Source organism: Mercenaria mercenaria, chromosome 12 (assembly GCF_021730395.1).
Source record: "Mercenaria mercenaria strain notata chromosome 12, MADL_Memer_1, whole genome shotgun sequence".
Classification (NCBI taxonomy): Eukaryota; Metazoa; Mollusca; class Bivalvia; order Venerida; family Veneridae; genus Mercenaria; species Mercenaria mercenaria.
The window spans coordinates 3246887-3261438 of NC_069372.1; the positions used below are offsets into that span (position 1 = coordinate 3246887).

General features: G+C 34.9%; 1 protein-coding gene across 2 annotated transcripts in view; it reads right to left on the reverse strand.

Moving 5' to 3' along the window:
* Window positions 1-31: 31 nt before the first annotated feature.
* LOC123535370 (ABC-type oligopeptide transporter ABCB9-like) overlaps window positions 32-14552 on the reverse strand; it is a 36540-nt gene continuing 22019 nt past the window's right edge. For both annotated transcript variants that reach the window (XM_045318006.2, XM_045318002.2), the window contains 7 exons: window positions 11985-12182; window positions 10728-10856; window positions 8377-8565; window positions 7237-7410; window positions 4983-5178; window positions 4510-4616; window positions 32-4026 (listed from right to left, as the gene is read on the reverse strand). In XM_045318006.2, the coding sequence (XP_045173941.2) occupies window positions 3616-4026; window positions 4510-4616; window positions 4983-5178; window positions 7237-7410; window positions 8377-8565; window positions 10728-10856; window positions 11985-12182 (1404 nt within the window). In that variant the 3' untranslated portion in view covers window positions 32-3615. The remainder of the gene's footprint in view (window positions 4027-4509; window positions 4617-4982; window positions 5179-7236; window positions 7411-8376; window positions 8566-10727; window positions 10857-11984; window positions 12183-14552) is intronic.

Below are 14552 nucleotides of genomic sequence, written 5' to 3' on the forward strand. Positions count from 1 at the left end.
AACACTGGAAAAAGACAAATTCCATACACTGTGGTCTGAAACATTTTATTATGCTGAATGTGCACACATCAAATAGAACACTTGTGACATTTTGAGTAACGTGTGATACAAAACAACACAAATACCATAAAACTGCTAAAAATGCCTTTGAAAATACATATTTGCGAGACAAATATGAAGGTATAAGGACAAAAGACGCAAAAACAGATAATTCTTTAACTGACCATCAAATGCAAGTTCTCGATAAAAACTTCAATAAAAGAACATACCAAATTGGTTTAAAACACTTTTGTGACAAAAATGGCACTCTACATTATTGGTAATTTGAAACTACAAACAATTAAACAACAAATTTTACAGTACTAACTAACTTAGCCTTATCCAGAAAAACGTCTTTTCAAATTGTATACTGCACGACTTTCACATGTTCAGTCAATATCAATTCAACAGTTATCAACAAAATTCAGTCAATTAAGACAATATTTATGGATGGAAAAGTAATGACATATCACAATACAATTGAGCACATAATCAGAACAATGTTCAAAATACCTATTACAAGACCACTAATTTAATTTTTACATTATTTTAAAATGCAACAGATATTCTGGCAGTTATTTTGTAAATTCTGTAAATCTCTATGCTTATCAATTTTAAAACGTCCAATATATCGTTACAATAAATACTGACTACACAGAGCTCCTATGTGATAAAACTTAATATGTTACTTCTCAAAATATTTTGGAAGTTCGAGTTTTGAAAAATATGCACCCCCACCATCGCCAAATAGATAATAAAAACATTTACGTGGTTTGAAAGATTAAAATAAGCTGGACATTAGTTTCGAGCTATTTGTTTGCTTGTTTTGTTGTGTTTCGATGTAGTTTGCTTGTTTTGTTGTGTTTCGATGTTGTTTGTTTGCTTGTTTTGTTGTGTTTCGATGTTGTTTGTTTGCTTGTTTTGTTGTGTTTCGATGTTGTTTGTTTGTTTGCTTTGTTGGGTTTAAAGTCATACTGACACAATTACAGATCACACAGTGAACTTTCCAACTCTTTGTGTTGGAGGAAGACCTCAGGTGACCATTTGGGCATAATTTTCGGCAAGAGCAGGCACCTGAATAGAACAGCCGACCTTCTGTAAACCAGCTAGATGGCTTCCATACAGGAAAAATTCTACACCCCATGTGAGATTCTGAACCCGAATTAGTGTGCAGCAAGTGATTCTAAGTCAGTAAACTTAAACATTTTAGATTATAAGTTATGAATTTCATTAGATACTATAGGCAGTGGAACTAAAGATACCAACTTCAGGTAGGCAGCATTAAAGTGCACAGTCTGAAGAAAAATATCATTTTCTGAAAAAAGAAAAGAAAAAGAAAGAGTTATTTGAGACAAAAATAAATGTTTGGAAAAAATGGAGACAACTTTGCTAAACATAGGTGACTGTGAGGCTATTTTCTTCTGCAATCCATGCACGTTTTACCTCTTTGCATGAAAAATGCATGCATCATTACTACAGTGGTCAGTGATATGAAAAGAAAAATATGTAAAGATCAAATCGAGAAATGCTATTAGGAATATGTGACATTTTTTGTAGTGAACTTTGTCAACAGACAGTTAAAAAAAAAACCCAACAGAATTTCACCAAGTCGCTGTTACCTATATAAATGCGTCAAAAAGTATGGGAGAAATATTTTGTGACTGTTAGATGCACGAGTGTGTTATCCTGTATAGTAGGTAACATAGATAGATTACTTTTCCATTACACTGAAATACCATGGACGGGATTAGGATTGACAAACGGTGTTTAATCAACAATTTCACTATAAACAGGTTGTTTCCCTTGTGTAAAGATAGTTAAGGTAAGTCTTTGTACAATAAATGTCTGTAATATCATACCTATTATTGTCAAATTCATATCTATTGTAGTCAAATTACTGGTATACATGACATGAAAACATTTCTCTAAGATTTACAAAAGACATACAACTGAAACTGTTCACAAAACCTGAGAAAGAATGAAACTAAAATACATTAGACTAAATAGTGACACTAAATGCTTTTCAAAATTATACAACTTTTTCTCTTTGGCAGGAGTTTAAAATAATTACAAACTTTTTTTATAAAATAATGACAAATAAATGAATTTACAAAAACAAATCTAAAGACTGACTAGTAAATTCATTTAACAGAAAAAATATGTAAAACTTAATATATAGTTTACATATCTACTACATATACCGTATATGTTCGCTTATAAGACGCAATTTTAGAAGTCATATTTCCAGTTCAAAGAGTGGGGAGCATCTTATAAGCATACACTACAAAGAAATCAAACGAAAAAGAAACCACGGATTGCATGGCCGATGCCGGGGTGCGTCTTATAAGCGAGTGCGTCTAATAATCGAAAATATACAGTACTCAAGAAAAAGGGCTAACTTAACCTGTACAAAATTATAATATTTAAAGTCTGGACTTCAAGTCACTACAGCAACAGAGTATATATAGCGCTCCATATTTCTGATAAAACAATAATTTATTCATGTTTTTCAGTAAATTAACTTAGAAATACATCTGGTAATTTCACACCAAAAATAAATGTTAAATATATTTTTCACTAAACTATGGTATATCAGATGATAAATCATAGGAAGGCAATTCTTCTTTTTATTAAAAACTTCTCACAGAAAGATAAAATAAAACATATACAGATCTACTTTCATCCAGTGATAATGGACTTGACCACATACCACAACATTTAACATCATAACACTCTCTCACTAGTCTGTGTAAAATCTATTGCTTGTAACAGAATATACAATGCCTCATTTTCTTCACTGTTGAACTACGAAACAAATCACGCCATCATGAAGTTATACAATATATACATTTTTGTAATACACACATAATACTTAAAGCCATTGAAAACACAGAGTAAAACTGGACACACAATTACAGTAATATAAAAGAAAAATAGTTCCATGTTAGTTATAAAATAAATCAATGAAAACATAGCAAAACAATTGTTCCCTATTGTTACTAATTTTGTAACAAGATTTTACCATGGTTTTGCTATTTCTTTGGAATATGACTTGGTGGATTTCCATTTCTCAACATAAAAGAATTAGGATTTAATTCATGGATAGATGCAACCACAATATCCATAAAACTAGTTCATAAAGAATATTATGATTTCAGAGCAAATTACATTAATTATATCAGCAATATTTCAGAAGTATTTTTTATCGTCGATCAAAAATAAATTTCAGCCTTACTTATAATTTCTTAAAAGACAGAAAAAAGGCCCATCTCACAAAAATGTTATAGAAATATATACATTTTACAGAGCAATTTTATTTTTCTAACATGAATTGAAAATAAACATGAAATGAAAATGAAAAATAATACAATTTGCTTTTACAAGACTGATGACAAAAAGTAATACAGTCAAAAGTAATAAAACAGTCTATATCATGTGTTAACAATAATAAACAGTTCATCTTTTTGTATCTTTGAGAAAGATAGAAAGAGTTTAAATACTGTATTCTACTCTATTAACAACTGTGCTTAGTGTAAAAATAAATGTAATATAAGGTATCAGTAGATAAGAAATCAATTAAATTGACCCCACAATAAAGGTGACATTTTCTCGTCCTGTTCCGTCTTCTTCTGAAAGCACGGAATTTCCGCTCGCATGTCTACTTGAGATTCTTCCACTGGGATGTCTATTTGATGATCTATGCCTTCTATAGCATGAACACTCTTGTGGTACGGTCAACTGACCAGATTCCTTTCCTGGCGAATTTGGGCCATCCTTCGACCAAGCATTATCAGACAAGAGTAACTGCCGTTTGACTAGATTCGTATAAATGCCCTTCAACCCAAGAAGTTGTTTATGAGTTCCTTGTTCGATTACCTCCCCTTTATCTATCACAATGATTCTATCGGCTCTCTCCACTGTGCTCAGTCTATGAGCAATGATTATCACAGTTCTGCCACTCAGGCTCTTGTATAAAGCTTGTTGTACCTGAGAAATATATAAAACTTAAAATGTTTACAACAGCTGACTGTTAAACAAGAGTCATCTACTAGTTACATGTACATAAAAACATCATTTGATGTATGATATAAACATGTATATGGATATCGTTTTTACTCAAAGGATTCTACTTGAGCTATTTTTATACCCACAGCCACCTTACCTGATTAGGTATAAATAAATAAAATAAATACAGGACTGTTTTCAATGAGTAAATCTTTATGTACACATTAAAACCTGCTTTAGTGGTCACCTCTATAAAGCAGCCAACCTGTCTTAAGCAGCCAGTGTCTCATTTTCCAAAATGGTCATTCATTCTATAAATTACCAAGAAGCCACCTGCTGTAAGCAGCCACATTTTCTCACTCTCTTGGCTGGCTGCTTAAGACAGGTTTTACTGTACTAGTAAAATCCTCGTTTCAATGACTTTAAATATATGCAAAAAAATAAAAGATGACAATGAATTCTCACCAGATATTCAGATTCTGCATCAAGAGCACTAGTAGCTTCATCCAGCAACAGTACTCTAGGTTTCCTTAGTAACGCCCTCGCAATAGCGATCCTCTGTTTCTGTCCACCTTAAAATGAAATACACAGGTGTACAGAAGACTTGTACATGAAGAATTTAGATGAATCATTTAATAAGTGTCTTGAGCTGTCCAAATTTAGAACACTGAAACTTCATACTGATTTCATTGTATACTTATTACAACTGCAAAACGCCAGCTCTGCAGTCTAAAATGTGAACTGAATTGTTAACAAAAGTTGACATTTGGCAGGGTAGCCGAATCCTACACCTGTTGGTATAACCGATGATTTATGTGTAAAAATGGGCTCAATATTGGAAAACTTTTAACAGATGCTTATAACTATTTTTGAGTATATCCCACACCGTCTTGCAGTAACCTTTCAACTGCTTTATAAAATTTTGCTATTTCCCTTACCTGACATCTGAACACCTTTTTCTCCAGTCTGTGTTTTATAACCATCTTTCAGCTCTGTTATAAAGCTATGAGCATTGGCCATCTCTGCAGCTTCTTTGATCAATTTATCACTCCACTCATTCTCGTGCAGGCCATATCGTATGTTCTCTTCAATAGATCTCGCATATAGGACTGGTTCTTGTCCAACCAAAGACACCTGATTTCAACAGAAAGATAAATATTTCATTCAGAAAACGTCTGAACAATTCTTTACAAGAGAACACAGCTTAGCTCAGTAGGGAGAGCGTTGGTCTACAGATCGCGGAGTAGCGAGTTCGATCCCCGGGTGGGGCGTATGCTCTCCGTGATGATTTGATAAAAGACATTGTGTCTGAAATCATTCGTCCTCCACCTCTGATAATTCAAGTGGGGAAGTTGGCAGTTACTTGCGGAGAAAAGGTTTGTACTGGTACAGAATCCAGGAACAGTGATTAGGTTAACTGCCCGCCGTTACATGACTGAAATACTGTTGAAAAACGGCGTTAAACCCAAAACAAACAAACAAACAAACAGAAATGTGAAAGTAGGTCACTAGGTCAAGATCAAGATCAAAGTTAATTTCGGTACACAAAACTATGCAGTTGGTCCAAATTTGAAGGCTGTAGCATGAGATATGTGAAAGTAGGTCACTAGGTCAAATTTCATTTCGGAACACAAAACTATGCATGTGGTCCAAATTTGAAGCCTGTACCTTCAAAATGTGAAATTAGGTCACTAGTTCAATGTCAAGGTCAAAGTTTACTTCGGTACAAAAACCTATGCCAGTGGTCCAAATATGAAGACTGTACCTACAGAAATGTGGAAGTAGGTCACTAGGTCAAGATCAAGGTCAACTCATGCCAAGGTTCATCTAGCCACTCAAAACTATACATGTGGTCCAAATTTGAATGTTGTAGGTTATAGACAAAATTTTTTTTGAAGCTTTTCCCTATATAAGTCAATATAAACCATGTGACCCTCTGGGCAGGGCCAGGGAAGGGTCATATTTGGCCCTAGGGGGATAATTTGAACAAACTTGGTAGTGAACCACTAGATGATGCTACATTACAAATACCAACGCCCTAGGCTTTGTGGTTTGGACAAGATTTTAAAAGTTTTTCCCTATATAAGTCTATATAAACAATGTGACCCCCGGGGGACACAACTAGGGTACCAATACATCATTCTGACAAAGTTTGGTCAAAATCCACCCAGTAGTTTCTGTGGAGATGCAATAATGAGAAATTGTTAACGGACGGACAGACGAAGGACCACATACGCAGAGTGATTTGAATAGCTCACCATCTGATGATGGTGGGCTAAAAATCAATAGGAAGCAAAATTTGCTTTCCTTTTCATATATCTCATTAATTGTTTTGTTTAGTTTTTAAATATGGTTTTTAAGTCACATACAATACTGTTCATATGCCAAAATTTAAGCTTTCATGGTGGACGTTAATCCCAGGTGCCCCTCCAAGGTAACGGCAGACACTTGGATAAGATCACTGAACTGCGAGTCAATAGTATAATGGCTTGAAATTGCTTCCATCACCTCTGCTATCAACTAAGATACACCAATCTTTGCTGGATTTAAAGCCACACAGAAACAGCGCAGGTCTAGTTACAAAGCAATGTTCAAGCCTTTAACAGTAGAGAACTTTTATTCTAAGCAATTATGTGTCTGGGTAGAAGCACCAACTTTCAACTGGCCAGTTAGGTTTATTCTACCTAGTTACATAACGAGCAAGTGACTGCATCAACAGTCTTGACAACACAGAAACTGATGTCCCTTTACCGTAGTTGAGAAAATATTTTCTTCAAACAAGACCTAATTTATTTCTCTTTTAATCAAAGAAGACTGAAACTGTGTGTTTTATTGCTTTGTATATCACAAATTATTACATAATAGCATGAAACATCATATCATGCACACTGGGAAAGAAAACCATACAAAACAAGCAAATATTTGGTGAATATCTTCAATGATGTAGATATAATAATGTGTTAGAATCGAAGTAAAATATCTCAAACAGTAACTTGTTCTTGAATTAAATCATTATTTACTTCAGATACGTATAATTGTGTCCCTCAGACTGTACCCTCATGATATAATTCTTTCACATCTGAACTCTTAACAAACGGTTTTATTCCATGACAAATCACTGTTTCGGACAATTACTTCTTAGATATGGTTGATTAAGTCTTTAAGAACATATGATAAGAATAATCGCTTTACCTGTTTATGTAGGTAGTGGTGATCATAGAGCTGTATTGACATATTGTCAAGCAATACCTGTCCGCTCTGTGGTGTGTAGAAATACTCTAACAGATTTACACACGATGTTTTACCTCCCCCGCTAGGACCTACAAGGGCAATAACTTCTCCAGGGTTCACAGTAAAACTGATATTCTGAAAATAAAGTATTTCCATATAAAATGCAAGGAATATAACATTACGATGTCAGATTAAGTATATGGAATCCTGAAAGTATTTTATTGTTCCAGTAAGACTTTTGACTGAAAATTTTCATTCTAAAACTTTTTAAACATTTTATTTCACTCTGGAAATTTTCATGTCATTATAGAGATACAATTAAGTAGTTGAAAAATAATATTGAAGGAGTACACTGACAAGCCTGTCATATTTTCATCTGGTTAAATGTCAAATATATATCCCATATTGTACTGAACAGCATTAAATAATCATACATTTTATGTTTTTTGTCTTGGTGAAAAAGATAACAATTCAGACAGGCATGACCTATATATAGAGATCAAGGTAATTGAAACAACAAATACTGCAAACATAAACAAGAAGAACAGAGCTTTAAACATTCATTAACACTGATTTTTGTAGGGGTACTTCTACAACTCCAGGGCTTTTATAATCCAGTACACACGGGTATTCTCACTAAATATTGAACAGTCAAATATTGAAATATATTGTATTCAATACCAAAATATTGTATGTGTCATAATGCCAATTGTTGAGATGAAGAGAATTATTATAGGTTATTAGCTTTGTATCGGGAAATATGCAAGAGTTCTGCAGCAGAAATACTGCGCGACTTTAGGAGCGTAATATTCTTCCGAGAACGAGTGCATATTTCCCGACGCAAAGATTATAACCTTTTTATTACATACGTATCTACACGCATAAAAGTAATGTTAATATTAAAAATTTGGACAATAGCCTGAATAAAATCGACAATGCTGAACTAAATAAAAAAATTAATGCAATGTCATACATAAATGCCCCCGATATGAAATTCAGGCATCAGTTTATGGAAAAATATTGACGTTTCCAGTACCATTGTAACTAAACATTAAACATGTTGAATAGAACTGAGTATGTAATAATATCCTTTATACTTACCTTCAAGACAGGAACATCTGGTCTGGATGGGTAGGAAAAGCAGACGTCCTTGAACTCTATATGACCTTGAATATCATCAGGTGCCAGGTTACCTTGGTGATTTATTTGGGGTTTTCTATCTATATATTCAAACACTTTCTCAGAAGCTCCAGCTGCTTGCATTAGCCCAGTATATACATAACCCATACTCTGTAATAATAGAAAAGAGATTTTAAGGCACACTGTATGGCAAGACAAACATCACATTATCAAAACATTTCTTAAATATTAATCAAAGGCCTGAATGGCCTGAGTCGGCTAATGATTGATGTACTGACAGTATAGTCTACCAGTTTCAGTTTGTTTTTAGTTTTTTTCTTAAAATTTCATTACACAGCTCGATATTTACCCAAAATATTATATCCGGATACGATTACACTTTTCTCCAGTTTGAACAATATATTTTACAAATTGTGATGATACGAAGACATTTAGCAGCAATTGGCAGTATCTGACATTGAAGTTTATGGTTCAATTACCTCTTATTTAAATCTTTTCATAAAAAAGTTATTTCGTTTCGTGAAAGCAGCCAAACATAGACGATCTACTTTCGATTTCAAAAACTACAAGAAAATAGAATTTAATGTTTCGTCGATTTGTTTATTTCGCGAAAAATAAGAATTAAAATCATTTTTAATATCAGTAGTAACTAAACAAACCAGTAAGAGCTTCTTCTTCCGATAATTTATCCGTTTACTGACTGCAAAATTCAACCCACGCAAAGTTTATAGAAATCATACGATGCGTGTTTACGTTCAATGTGGGAGAATTAAGCCTGATCGGCTATGTTACCTAACGCATCCAGACGATTCAGATTTTGTTTTTAAAAAAGCATTGTGTGCGTTTCTGTAATTTTATATACGTTTTTATACGCTTAGAAATTATTAGACACGCGTATTTGCATTATTACTATACGTAATTTACGCTAATACGCATCTTATCTGGAGCCCTGTGGAACTATTTTTTGTCTTTCGCTGGATGTTACCCAAGCTTTGTAAGCCTGCGCAATTCTTAAAATGCATATTTATGCTTAATGAGTTACATTTGAGAATTGCACAATTACAAGTCATAAATATTAACAAATAAGAAAAATCAACAACAACACGTGTAGCGTTTGTTCATAGATTATTATTAACTTCCAACGTTTCGGCGTTAAGCCTTCCTCAGGGAAGAATAACAATAAAAACAACGGACGTGACGTCGTTAAACAACGTCGCGTAAAAAGGCGGTAAAATGTATACAAAGTTTAGATCTACATTATTTACAATGTAAATAAATTAAAAATAACGTTCCTTTAAACGGATTTAACAAACATACCGAGTAAATTGTCGGATAGTGTTTATACAAAATTTCCTATACTTATGTATATAAAATGTTTTTTTCTGTTTTTTATATACATAAGTATAAGTCATAAATATGACAGATTACATCGTATATTGGTCATAGCAAAGGGACTTTACACAACTTAACTTCATTCATGCAGTGAACTGTTTGAAGTTTGAGAAATCTAATGGAACTACATCCCTTCACTGTGTTATTTGGTCCATTTAGAGAATCGTTGGATAGCAAGGACTCGTCAAAAGGCTTTCAGCCTTTAGCCGACTCAAAAATTAAATCAATGTCATTATAGTTGATCTATCAAGTACAACAACATTAATTTCAATTTACAACAACTTTTTACTTAATGACAAATTTAGTAGACCACTTGTCAACATATCTTGCATAAATCTCATTTTTTGTTCACAAATAATGCCTAGAAACAATATGGTGACTGATTTTTGCCATTTTGCAATGCCGGTCTGTCGCAGCAACACAACAACAAATGTCAAACATTAGGTTATTTGACTGGGTGACATTTGGTACGGCAATGTTCGGCAGTGCACCATGACAAGTTTTGGTGGGGAGATGTGCCGCTGCTTCAGAAGGACATAATGTATGATACAAATTAGCCTACATACCAAATCAATATGTTTTCATTTTTCATTTACATTAACAAACAGATGACAGTACTTTCCAAAACATCAATTTGGATGCCTTCACTTTTAAAATAAACAAGATCTTCTAAAAATCACTAAAAGCACATTTTGCATAACAATATTTTGTCGAGAATGGCATATTAAAAAAATTCAAGTATATATATCTATTTTAAGTGTTTTCAACAAAACAAATTCAGATTTCTATAAGGTCATTACTTATGAAACATGGCTGCAATATCTGATGAGTATTTGATTTTTAAAATATCAGTACAATAATGTCTATATGAAACTTGTATATGTGGTTGCCATAGTAACAAGGAGAAAATGCAGACTTACATCAACACAGTCGCCAAGTTGTATCTGGTACAGTATAAACGATATCAAGGTGCCTCCTGTCAGGGCTCCATCGATCACCAAATGTCCACCATAGTATAGTACAGACACTGTCAGGGCTAGCTCAAATAGCTGTAAAAGTTACAAATATAATTAAAAATTATGTAAGTTTCTGTATCCTTTAATACTTATCATTTACAAAGACCTATTACAAAACACTTGGTTCCAAGGTTTTAAAACTGAGTTTTGAGACCAGTCAAGAATGCAACTTTTTCATTGGTCAGCTTCAGGTACGAGCTCAGAATCAACCAATCACATGGTAGAATTTCAAGGCTTTTTAAAAAAGAAAAAATGAAAAATCAAGGGCCATAACTCTACTGAAAATCACTGTACAGGAACATGCTGATAATGGCCTAACAAGACTTGGCATTGATCACTCTTGTAAGGTTTGGTGGAAATCTACTGCATTATTTAAGTGCAGTGGTTAAAACATCATAAAATTTGATGAATCAAGAGTCATAACTCTGCTGAAAATCATCACAGGAACATGCCAATAATATGCATAATGAGACTTTGTAAAGTTTGGTGTAAATCTGTCCAGCGGCTATCACTCCAAAAAGAAACAAGCCCAGTGTATGCACAAAAATGCTTGGCAATGACCACTTGTAGAGTTTGGTGTAATTCCTCCTGGTGTGATCATGCAGTTGGTACTGATCACTATGGTAAGGTATGGTATGGTGGAAATCTGCTCAATAATGTCAGAGAAGTGGCCAAACACCATAAAATCTGATGAATCAAGGACCCTAACTCCGCTGAAAATCACTGACCTGGAACATGTCCATAATATGCATAATAAAGCTTTGTACTGTTCACACCTGTAAGGTTTAGTGGAAATCTGCCCAATAATATAAGAGATGTGGCCAAAACATCATGAAGTTTTATGAATCAATGGCTTTAACAGTAAATTATCAAACTGGAAAATGCTGATGATACAGTATGAACAACTAGGCTTAGCAGTAATCTTGTGAAGTTTGGTGTAAATCCATCAAGTGGTATCTGAGGAGTTGCCTGGACATACAGAGCACTAATCATTATGTCTCCTCCACTACATTTGGGAACACAGAACTCAATGAATCATTTTGGCTTTCCATTTTATCTACTTTTTAAATTTTATGCTAGATTCTTAATTCAAAATGATTTGAAATACATCTAAGGCAAACCCATTAAAAGTAAATCTATATAAAAACAAATGCAACTGACCATGTTTGACCAGACAAATCCTGAGTACATGAGCGCCTGTTTTTTGTTCAGTTTGTAGGTAACAGCCAGTTTGTCTGCATACCTCTGTATCTCTCCTTTCTCGTTGGCAAAACTTCGCACAGTACGCATTGTGGAACATGCTTCTTCTGCTACATTGTTAGCACTGGCCAGGCTGTCTTGTACCTCCTCTGACAGTTTCTGAAGTAGGCAAGTACACCACTGCACTAATTACATCTAAACAAGACTACATAACATTCCTCACAAATTTTCACTAAAGAGAATTTATCGTCCTATTCACCACTCCTGAAATGTTCTATAATTTTTTTGTTTCATATGGATTCCTCTAGCCTTGGAAGTCAATAATTTATGTCTTGACCATACTAAACATTACATGCTTTCAACACAATGCCACTAAGTGCTTATTGGCAAAAACTGGGTTTCTGATATTATCAACACTTTCCCCATATTAAAGAACGTTTGAAACATTCTTACTGAATTCCCTTTCCCAGACAAACACAATCCATTCACTGTTATTTGCTGGATTTTAATTCAACACAATTAACCCTTAGCCTGCTGGCGGCAGATGATTCTGCCTTTGCGACCAGTGTAGACCAAGCTCAGCCTGCACATCCGTGCAGTCTGATCATGGTCTGCATTGTTCGCTATTCAGTCTGTAAATTTTCAGTGAAAGCCCCTTTGAGTAATAAGTGGTACTGTCCAAATTAAAAGATGGACCAGTCCATTATAGAAATATAGCAGGTTAAGGGTTAAGATCATAATTATGGTATATTTACATCCTTTAATGCAAGAGTAAGACCTAAGGTGCCCTTCTGAACATTCTTGCAGGCAGTGGCAAGCATCTGGGTATAAAAGACCTTCCCTTTGCAGGGCAGCTGATGGCTATTGAAATAGCTTTCTCAAATGAAAGAATTCCTAATCCCAAGCTGGGTTTAAAGTCCACAGAAATAGTCAGCAAGCCAAAGAATCTTGTTGGCCTAACTCTCTTACTTACTGCGACAAGAGGTCATCTTTAACTACCAACACAAAATATACATTTTTAATATTCCAACTACAGTAAATACATTCTTCCAAGCGAAAGTACATGGTTTAACTAGGCATTTATTTAAGCTAAATAGGTCACTCTTAAACCAAAGCATTGCTGGTACTTTCTGAAAAACACTAGTTGTAACATGCTCCCATTCAATACAGCAAGCATGGCCCACACCTTCAAATGGCCCACACCTTCACCATCAGCCAACACCTTTAATATTAGCTAAAACCTTTACCATCAGCCAACATCTTCAATATCAGCTGAAACACTTTCACTATCAGCTGAAACACTTTCACCATCAGCCAACACCTTAACAATCAGCCAACACCTTCACAATCAGCCAACACCTTCACAATCAGCCAACACCTTCACTATCAACAAACACCTTCACAATCAGCCAACACCTTCACTATCAGCCATCTTCACTATCAACCAACACTTTCACAATCAGTCAATACCTTCACAATCAGCCAACACTTTCACCATCAGCCAACATCTTCAACATCAACCAACACCTTCACTATCAACCAACACCTTCACAATCAGCCAACACCTTCACAATCAGCCAACACTTTCACCATCAGCCAACACTTTCACCACCATCAGCCAACACTTTCACCATCAGCCAACACCTTCACCATCAGCCAACACCTTCACCATCAGCCAACACCTTCATTATCAACCAACACCTTCACCATCAGCCAACACCTTCACTATCAACCAACACCTTCACTATTAACCAACATCTTCACTATCAACCAACACCTTCACAATCAACCAACACCTTCACTATCAGCCAACACCTTCACTATCAGCCAACACCTTCACTATCAACCAACACCTTCACCATCAGCCAACACCTTCACTATCAGCCAACATCTTCACTATCAACCAACATCTTCACTATCAACCAACACCTTCACTATCAGCCAACATCTTCACTATCAACCAACATCTTCATTATCAACCAACACCTTCACTATCAACCAACACCTTCACTATCAGCCAACATCTTCACTATCAACCAACATCTTCATTATCAACCAACACCTTCACAATCAACCAACACCTTCACTATCAGCCAACATCTTCACTATCAACCAACATCTTCATTATCAACCAACATCTTCACTATCAACCAACACCTTCACTATCAGCCAACATCTTCACTATCAACCAACATCTTCATTATCAACCAACACCTTCACTATCAACCAACACCTTCACTATCAGCCAACATCTTCACTATCAACCAACATCTTCATTATCAACCAACACCTTCACAATCAGCCAACACCTTCACAATCAGCCAACACTTTCACCATCAGCCAACACTTTCACCACCATCAGCCAACACTTTCACCATCAGCCAACACCTTCACCATCAGCCAACACCTTCACCATCAGCAAACACCTTCATTATCAACCAACACCTTCACCATCAGCCAACACCTTCACTATCAACCAACACCTTCACTATTAACCAACATCTTCACTATCAACCAACACCTTCACAA